This window comes from Mytilus californianus, unplaced genomic scaffold (assembly GCF_021869535.1).
Source record: "Mytilus californianus isolate M0D057914Y unplaced genomic scaffold, xbMytCali1.0.p SCAF_2, whole genome shotgun sequence".
NCBI classification, from domain to species: Eukaryota; Metazoa; Mollusca; class Bivalvia; order Mytilida; family Mytilidae; genus Mytilus; species Mytilus californianus.
The window spans coordinates 32663871-32674153 of NW_026262668.1; the positions used below are offsets into that span (position 1 = coordinate 32663871).

The 10283-nt window shown below is 31.9% G+C and overlaps 1 protein-coding gene across 7 annotated transcripts in view; it reads right to left on the minus strand.

Moving 5' to 3' along the window:
* LOC127729715 (histone-lysine N-methyltransferase 2C-like) overlaps positions 1 to 7074 on the minus strand; it is a 102331-nt gene extending 95257 nt beyond the window's left edge. For 6 of the 7 annotated variants that reach the window (XM_052237573.1, XM_052237572.1, XM_052237575.1 and 3 more), the window contains exons 1-2: positions 6940 to 7067; positions 2209 to 2294 (exon numbers count right to left, since the gene is read on the minus strand). In XM_052237573.1, coding sequence (XP_052093533.1) covers positions 2209 to 2215 — 7 coding nt within the window. In that variant the 5' untranslated portion in view covers positions 2216 to 2294; positions 6940 to 7067. Of the gene's footprint in view, positions 1 to 2208; positions 2295 to 6939 lie in introns of all 7 variants that reach the window. The other variant, XM_052237571.1, reaches the window with a different exon arrangement.
* Between the last annotated feature and the right edge of the window lie 3209 nt (positions 7075 to 10283).

Below are 10283 nucleotides of genomic sequence, written 5' to 3' on the forward strand. Positions count from 1 at the left end.
ATGGACGGACAAGGGTAAAACTTAATGCCCCCTCTTCTACACCGGTAGAGTTAATAGCAAATTGTTCTCATGTGTGAAAAATGTCTGTTTTTCACTGGAACTTTACAATGATGAAAGTGGAATTCATCAGGACATATATTGACTCTCACGCTACACCTTTTATCCCAAAAATTCTGGTTAAAGCTGACGATAAAACTTAAAATTAGATAATAATATTATTAAAAAGAGTGGTCATCCTGTATTGCCTGAATTATCATTCAAGACCTTTATAATTTCAGTATCCATAATCAGGGCATATATCATGCACTCTTGGTGCAGATGTTTATTTATTTTTCCCTATACTTAAAAACCACAAAAATTGATATCTCATGAAATAGTTTTGAATCAATGGTATTTGATTGATTCAAAACTATTTCATGAGATATCAATTTTTGTGGTTTTTTAAGTATAGGGAAAAATAAATAAACATCTGCACCAACAGTGTATGATATATGCCCTGATTATGGATACTGAAATTGTTACAAAAATACTTATAGGGCATTTAATCAGAAATCACTAATCACAACAAAAGAGTTGAGTTTTTAAAAATTTGATCCAATAAAGCAAGAGCTAGTGCTTGACTTTTAAAAAATGCCTTTTATTTACATGGCACTTTAAATCCAGTAACTCTGGAATAACATATCAGAATCTTTTTTAAAGGTAGTGTGTTATATTTACCAATCCCAAAAATTATGTAAAGTTTCCATTCAATCAACCCAAGCAAACTCAAATTAGTACACAGGAAATTTTAAAGTAACACTGGCTGTAAAGTGGCCACATTTTGGCTGCAGTATTTGAGATTAAATTATTTTTCTTATTTGGTAATTTATCTATAAAAAAGTAATTTTCTATTTTGCGTACTAAATTAAACATACAATAAGTATCATGGCAATACTGTAGAAATTCATTTAGATTTTTGCTAATTTTTCAAAATGAAATTCACCAATTTAACATTAAACTCAAATAGGATGCCTATTCAATGGAGTTTATACTACTACTGAGATACTATATTTAGGGTCGTTATGATCACATTTTGCTCAAAACAAAAATTGGGTAATAAAAAAGCGTTATTGGTGAAAAAACTATTGCAGAGAATTTATAACTGTTTGACATTGTTTATCTACTTTATTTTTTTTCAGCTTCTCTGACTTTTTCCTTTAGGCCAAATTACTTTCTGGTTCTGAGACACTGCCTTGTCAGCCAAAAACTGCCACTGGCTTGTATTCATCGCCAAACCAAAATAAACAGACTGTGTATACAATTTGTGATGTTTACCGCTTTCAAACTAGTCAAAGAGCAATAACTCTTTTGTTTTGACCTCTGTTTGTAATTTTTTTTTAGGAAGTTGACATTGATGCTGCAAACATAAATGTTCTCCTTCAAAAATTTGAGTATTTCATAAAAAGCCTACCTTCAATAGATTTTAAAGAATTCAATTAGTTGTGCTATGTCACAAGCTGACCATGTACATTTAATACACTGTGTGTACAAGAGTTATCTTTTCCGCCATTGCCCGATATTAGACGTCATCTGTTAAATACTCGAAGTAAGTAATAGATACTCATGTTTTTCCCAAGTATCTGAAGTCAGGATATAAATATTACACAGTCCTGACCTTATATGGTATATACACTGTTACTTATATTTTAAATCACATTTCAGTACTAACATGCAAGACATATTTTAATCATGATATATCAGTGATTGCTATTTGATTCTCTGAGGGGCAATCACAAGAAAATCAATTTTATGAAAAGAAAGGGGCAATGTCCTAACAGAAAACCAATTATTCGAGTATCACATTGGTATTCGATACTATGTATTACCATGATTACTAAGCGATACTAGAGTATTGGTTGACATCCCCAACAGTTAGTAAATTTTGTATGGGGATTCTAGCTACGCTTTCACTCAATGTAAAATTTACCGTTTGAGGTCACTGATAGAATTTGTAATATTTTATGTGCAGACATGCATATAACATGCATGTGACCATGATGTACTCCCAAACTTGACAATCTACTGAAATAAAGCCCTCACACTGCAAAGTAAGCAAAGTGTTCATTCAAAACTCAATTCATAAGTGATATAATTAATAAATAAATATAAAATGAAACAAAATCTTTTCTAATACATGCAAACAAAACATAAAAATCAATAGATACAAACCTGACATTTTCAGCTTGACAACATTGAAAAATGCTCAGGTGCCTTTGAACTTGTGTAGACCAAAACTTGCTGTGGCAAAATGGCAGCTTTTGTAACAGAAATTAAAATAAAATAAATGTTCAACAAAACCAAATGTGTAATGGTAAAATAAAAGACACAACACTTTAACTGCACCACAGCAGGAGTCAGATGTTTTATCATAGAGGGAACAAGTTCTTGAAATTTTCTAATAAAAAAACTATATACCATGAACATAGTGCAGGCAAATTTCTTGAGAAAGTTAAAGTTGTAGCTTTGTAAGACTTCTTTTCAAGAATAATTACCCTATTAATAAAACTTCTAACTCAAGCAAACTTAGTTTTACAACATACAATATAAGTTATCGTTGAAATGTGCTTATTTTTATTTGTTTTCCCATTTTCACTATGATGGTCATTGCCAAGTATACTTTTCAAAAATAATGTACATGTTTATGTATAGTATCAATTTTTTCTCTCCATTGCATGTTCCTGTTAATTGCATAATTAGCTCTGAAATTTGGACTATATGCCATAATGCAATTAACATGCTTAGGAGGAATCCAATGTACATCTGCTATACAGCTATATACATGTAGTACTAAAGCCTGGTTGGTTTCATGGTGGTGTGCTCTCCTTCACTGCAGGATGTTGTTTTGGATCCTTGGCCAGATGAAGCTGAAGACTTCAAAATTCATTTTTCTTCTCCAATAAGCACATGGCTTTAGAGTGAAGCAGTAAATACTGGTCTGGTTGGAGTCTGAATAGAGTATTTGGGGAGGATAACAGGTCTTCATACAGACAGTTACCTAGTGAACTAGCAGGTTAAAAACACAACTCAGTGTGCCAGTTTAGTGTTTAGTACAAAGCAGGTTTCATAATAGTTTCCACTGGACGTTAATCAAAGTGCTGGATAGCACCTGTGGAAAGTTTGCAATGGTAGATGTGTAATATTTCAAATAGGTTGTAAATGTGTAGATTGGGTGTTTAACTTTTTTTCCGACTTTAAAAAAAAATTACTTAATACAAGAAATAATTGTAACATGATCAGTGTTCCAGCTTGAATCTCAGGGCAGAAGGGTGCTAGTTGTCTGAAAGGGCACTTTAGCGTTATAACCCAGATTTTAAGGGCAATGTTGGACAGTGTATAAATTACCTTGAATATTGCTAGGCTCAGCTGGAGAACATTAGTTGTATTTAAACCATTTCAGAAATTAATGTGTTCTTGATATTGGTTCCAGTAAGAATTTTTTCCATCAAATTATCATACCATGAAGCAAAGCATATCATTTTGATGTTAATCTAAACAAACTTGTACATTTGGTATGGAAAATAATCATCAGGAATTTCAATGTTTTATAATTTATACCAAAATAAACAAGTAGTTTTGAAAGATGGAGTTATACATTCAAAATTGAATGTTGAATGTAATTAAATTATCTACATTTAAATTACTTGTTCAAACATATAGTATATATATTATTGAGAGTTATTTATTATCATTTGAATTGTTACAAAAAATTATTTTTAAGTGCACACCAAAGTGCTCCTCAGTAAGGAGTTTTATAAATATAACAGGTGAGACAGGAGATAATCATATTTTATATTGATGCAATTATATATTGCAGAAGGTATAAACAGTTACTTTTATCTCCATCATTGTTAAAAATAACTTTGTTGAGTGCTCCTATGTCAGGAGGATTATAAAATACAAGAAGTATTAAAAACAGGAAGTGAATCTTGTTATGTTCAAAGTACAAATTTCTTTGATTCCTCTTTAAATTTCATACTCATGGTTATGAAACAAAACATTTTTTACCAATTAAGTCAAAACTATGTATGCCTTTAAAATTGTTTAAGATTTTATTTTTTATGTTATGCCTACTGAGATAAATTTTTTCAGGTGTACATGCTGTACATAAACATTACAAATGGATAACATGTGGACATTTCATTCTGTATTAAATATCTAGTATTTGTTCAATTATCTTAAATCCACTAATTAGCAGTAAACAATCATTAACAAAGGTGATAAAACTGCCAAAGCACTAGGTATTTAACTTAATCCCATTGTCAGTTAATTAGTGTTACACAATCAGGTAACAATTTTACCGGAAACGCCGGTAGGCATGAAATTTGAAAATTTTATTTTTTTGAAGAGGCAGAGGGGTGCATTCTTTTATTTTGGAGGGCAGAAGGGCGGGGGTAAGGGCACCAAGGGCGGGCCGCCCTTCTATTTAGGGCAGGCGGGAACACTGATGATGCTGTTACAAAGTCTCCCAAACAAAGCTCCCATAATTAGTCATTCCCAGGAAGGGGGTGGGAGTGACCCCAGGGGATTCGCCTTTCATTTCATTTGATTTGTTTTATTGTCCCATACAAGAATATATATGGTATAGGGGTGGGAATCTCGACTGTTTACAAGTTTTCAAAAAGAAGGGGGGTGGGGTGATCCCTGTGGACTTCCTCTATATTTCATTTGATTTGTTTTATTGTCCCATACAAGAATATATATGGTTTAGGGGTGGGAATCCTGACCATTTACAAGTTTTTAAAAAGAATCGGGTTGGGGTGACCCCTGTGGACTTCCTCTATATTTCATTTGATTTGTTTTATTGTCCCATACATGAATATATATGGTTTATGGGTGGTAATCTCGACCGTTTACAAGTTTTTAAACAGGAAGTGGGTGGGAGTGACCCCAGGGGACTCGCCTTTTATTTCATTTGATTTGTTTTATTGTCCCGTACAAGAATATATATGGTTTCGGGGTGGGGATCTTTCCCGTTTACAAGTTTTCAAAACAGGATGGTGTGGGGGTGACACCCAGGGACTCCCCCTATTATTCATTTGACTTGTTTTATTGTCCCATACAAGAATATATATGGTTTAGGGGTGGGGATCTCGACCCTTTACAAGTTTTCAAAAAGAAGGGGGGTGGGGTGATCCCTGTGGACTTCCTCTATATTTCATTTGATTTGTTTTATTGTCCCATACATGAATAAATGTGGTTTATGGGTGGGGATCTTTACCGTTTACAAGTTTTCAAAACAGGATGGGGTGGGGATCTTTACCGTTTACAAGTTTTCAAAACAGGATGGGGTGGGGGTGACACCCAGGGACTCCCCCTATATTTCATTTGACTTGTTTTATTGTCCCATACAATAATATATATGGTTTGAAGGGGGATCTCAACCGTTTACAAGTTCTCAAACAGGAGGGGGTGGGGCTGATCCAGAGGGACTCCCGCTATATTTCATTTGATTTGTTTTATGATCCTGTGATCATGGTTTATTGGTGGGGATCTCAACTGTTTACAAGTTCTCAAACAGGAGGGGGTGGGGCTGATCCAGAGGGACTCCCGCTATATTTCATTTGATTTGTTTTATGATCCTGTGATCATTACTGAAAACCGCGTGTGTCTATCACTTACTGTTTTAACGTTATAGTCATTTGAAAATTTTAAAAAAATAAATCCCATAGGGTTCTATAGTAAAACCAATCTAACCGCCCATTCACCTCTTTTGCTGTGGTTTACTTCACTGCAAAAATTTGAAAAGGAAAAAGGTGTTCAATGGAAGCACTTTAAATTATTTTATGACAGATACATCATGTAGACCAATACTTTTGGTATTATTTTATGACAGATACATCATGTAGACCAATACTTTTGGTATGTCTTCTTCTTCAGTTACAGAAAACCATCAACATACTGATGTTTACTTTCTGCCACATGCCTGGTAAAAGTTTTCAAATTAATAATTTAACAAATTTGAAATCAAAATGTAGATTAACAAAATTTTTAATTTGATTTACTTTTTCTAGTTATCATATATCTTCATTTGTAAATGGGTCCCATACAGTACAACAGTATTCTAATTTGGGTCTTAAAAGTGTTAGTCCGAGATTACTGTGACATCCAACGGCTGTTTTTCCAGACAAGCTGGGCCGTTGGACATCATACAATGTAGCTCGTCCAATATCAAAATGTGGATATTTGCCCGTCCAAAATGGATGCCCCGCTTCTTTGCTTCTGGAGCCGACTGACAGTCTTGGATCCATATAAATCGGGACTTAATATTGTTCATTTTTCATTTATCTCTTCATTTATGTAAGTGTAGTATTCGTAGGGTTAGTTTTAGGTCATCAGACAGACCATCTAGAGATGTCCGAAGAACTACCCAGAAATCCCTCTCTTCCGGTTGAAACAATGGCTAATACAGACGACTATTCACACTAGAAGAGCAATCAGCCGTTCCTGAATGCAGGAACGACCATCCAAGGTATATATCGGTCTTTAGATATACTCGGGATCACAACATAAGTTTCACCTACCTGCCACCCTTTATTTTCTCATATTTGGACAGTTTTATATAAGTGTTTGGCACGCTCTTTCTTTAATTGTTTGTGATTTGACTTTGATGTTTCTTCTAATAAAACATAAGGATTTATTAGCAGAGTTTTTAAAGGACATAAGGATTTATTTGCTTTAGCGCAGTTTTTAAAGGATGATGGATTTATGTTTAATAATCATGATAATATCCAGTCAAATATAGTATGCATATTGGCCCAGAACATGTTATGTGATATGAATGTGAACCCTGCATATACAGTGGCATAGCTTTCCTAAAAAAGAGGTGTCCAGCTTAATGTCTTCGGTTCTGCACTTATTGATTTGTCCAGTCCTTAATTTCATGTAACTATGGTATATTACCTACAAATTATTTTGGCTGTAAAATTATATTTCTTCAGTGTGAGAGCATTATTTATGCAGAAGATAGGAACCCACACAACCAATCGCTTTTTACGGCTTTTGTTGATAGATTTTGGCATCCATCTTAATAGCTGAACAAAAGTAGTTCCCACTTCCGGTTTAGGAAGTATCTATTTCTTTTTGTTTATAATACTTTAACAAATAAAAATAGATATTTCTAGACGTACTTAATATGAGAGAATCCGTTCCTGGGTGAAAATTTACAAATTACAGATTTATCGAAAAGGTCAACATGTGAAAGGGCAACATTAGCGTATGAAAATATAACGGAGAGCTTTGGTAACAATATTACTTCCCTTTAAAGCTTAACAAAAGTTATTTCTGTTTATATATTTATATATTATTGATAAAAAATGACTGTTTGGCTTTAAAATATTCCATAAATTTATTGTTCAGCAATTCATACAATAAATTTACAGAATTTTTGTTATATTTGTAAATTATCATTTAGTTATATAGTAAAATTTCATTTTATAAACTTATAAAATTTGGTTTATTAAAAAACCTTTTTATTATTTTATCTGCTATGTATGCAAATACTGATACTAGAATTAAATTTTGAAATGGTCTTAGCATTGCATTCACTTCAAAGCATGGTGTTAAACAAAGGAATGTTTTAAGCTCCTCACTTTTTAATATTTTTATAGATGATATCGTAAAAGATCTAATCAATTGTTTAGAATATGCTGATATTGTATTACTACAAGAAAGAAAAACTGGTTTTCAGACCAGCCTCAATATATTGGTACATATTGCTCGAATTGGAAACTACATGTTATTGTACAAAAATCAAAGGTACTAGTGTTTAATTCTAATGGTAAAACACAATTAAATGAGATTATTTATAATGATAATGTCATACAAACCGTCTCAAAATATTGTTACTATGAAATAATGTTAAAGTGTAATGACAACTTTAATTTAGGCTTACTTATGGGGAAAAATAGAAAGGCATGTTTAAAGATTAATAAAACAATTGGATAAGACAATCCTTGTTATCTTTTAGGCCAATCTATTTGATGATTCATTAGTAAGTCCAACCTTGCTTTATTATAGTGAGGTTTGGGGCGTTTTTGATCCAGGAGACATAATAATAATAATAATAAATACTTTATTTAAAGAGGGTAAAATCAGTTAGTACAATACTAATCTCCCCTGATGCCCTCTGAATAACTCAACATATAATAATTATTATCATTATTATTTACAGTGCTTATATAGCGCTTATCTAAATAAACATTTACTCTATAGTAGCGCTTTACAGTGCATAAAAAAAACAAAAAAACAAAAAAACAACGATACAAGTACATATGTATATAAACAAAATTTATGAGTCAATGATGCAATAGAATCATAATAGAAACCGTAAAAAATACAGCTCAGTATAGGAAAATTAAAAAAAATATATAATATAATATAATATATACATATAGGCTACATACAAAGTAACTGCATAGCTTTTTATGCAAAACAAATGGTGAAAAACATACAGATTCGTTTCATGAACATATTTTTTTAATGATGTACAAGACAAATGTATGGATTTTTAAAATATAGATAAATTTCTGTGATAATCATTATTTGGTGGGTTTACATGTTTGTTTATGAATCTGATAATTAGCTTTTTTGTTCTAGAAACAAGAAATTATGATACCTTTGTTTGAACTTTTCTATCTTGCCACTGGACGTTAAGCAACCAACAATCAATCAATCAATCTTTTCTATCTTTATTATTTCTACAGGAATGCTGTTCCAAAGAATAGTACCGGAATATTGAAATGTCTTTTTCCTAAAATTTGTTCTCGGACGTGGTATGAAAAGACAATTATTGTCCGATGAACGCAAAAGAATATCTTGCATTGGCATTTTAGTTATTGTTAAATAATTGACACAGATAATAAGGTGCGATACTATTTAAACACTTATACATTAATAATCTTTGTGATATATGATTCTTTTTTGAAAAGTTAACCATCCTAAAAAAAAAATTAGAAAAATTCCATATGAAGTTCACACATGGTTCATTAAAGAAATTTTAGGTGTTCATTGCAAAGCACCTAATGCTGCTTGTAGGGCCACCATTGTGGTAAAAATCTCATTTTCTTGTATTAAATTTTTGGAACACATTTTGAAGTCGGAAAACGCCCTTGTATCCAAAAATTGTCTGGCAACTGAAAAAATAACCCCTGAACAAAACTTTCTGTTATTTTAGACAATCAAGGATTTATGCTGAGGAGAAAATTTCTGTTAAACACTACCTACCAAGTATTAATCAACGGTGATTGATCAGTGCATGCAGGATCAATCATTAAAAATTTACAATTCATCCAAACTAAAATTTTATCAAAATATTTTAAACATAAATCAGCGTAGTTCTGAAGTTGATGTTGATGTTCAAAGGAACAAATCAGAAAGGTCATCTGTGTGTTAACTTTCATTGAGTGCACACGATTTTGCCATAGAAAAAGGGCGACATTTACGTTTATCCAACAATTATGCTGTATTCCTTGTAATAATGTACTGAAATATTGGTCATTGCCAAATATTGTAATTGTGTTTGTTCCAATAAAACATTTGTATTTGTCATTTTTCTTTCGTTTGGAGCTGGGAGAAAACATTGGAATTTCTCTTATTAAAGCCACCAATTATAACAAAAAATAAATGCATACACTTTCTATTTCTATATCATTATTATTATTATTATTATTATTATTATTATTATTATTATTATTATTATTATTATTATTATTATTATTATTATTATTATTATTATTATTCAATAAAATATTGCACCAGTAATGATTTAAAGCTTCAAGTGGGTTAGTTGCCTGTGACTTTAGGAAACTTTATTTGGATATAAATCAGTGCCAATTATGGTCTCATTGACATTTACCACACGTTCATTCCATTATAGCTTAAGATAACATATTCTCCTGGAAGAACATGTCGAAGCTTATGATTTTGGGATCTTAACATTGAGCCGAGCGGAGCGAGGCGAACAAAAAATGATTTCTTTCGTGCCAAAAGTTTATATTTGTTTTTATTGCAGGGGGCGTAGGGTGTGGGTCCCCTGATAACGCATCTCAGAAAAGAAAATTATTCATGTAAACATGTTAAAAATGCCACGCTTTACTTCCAGATGTTATCGTAAATAATTGATATACTCTTATAAATGCTCAATCATGAGTTTTACAATTAATCATGTATTAAAGGAGCTATTAGTATTATACAAGTAAAAGTGTTTTTATTATCTGAAAAGGAGTATTGGGGCCGTCATAAACTTG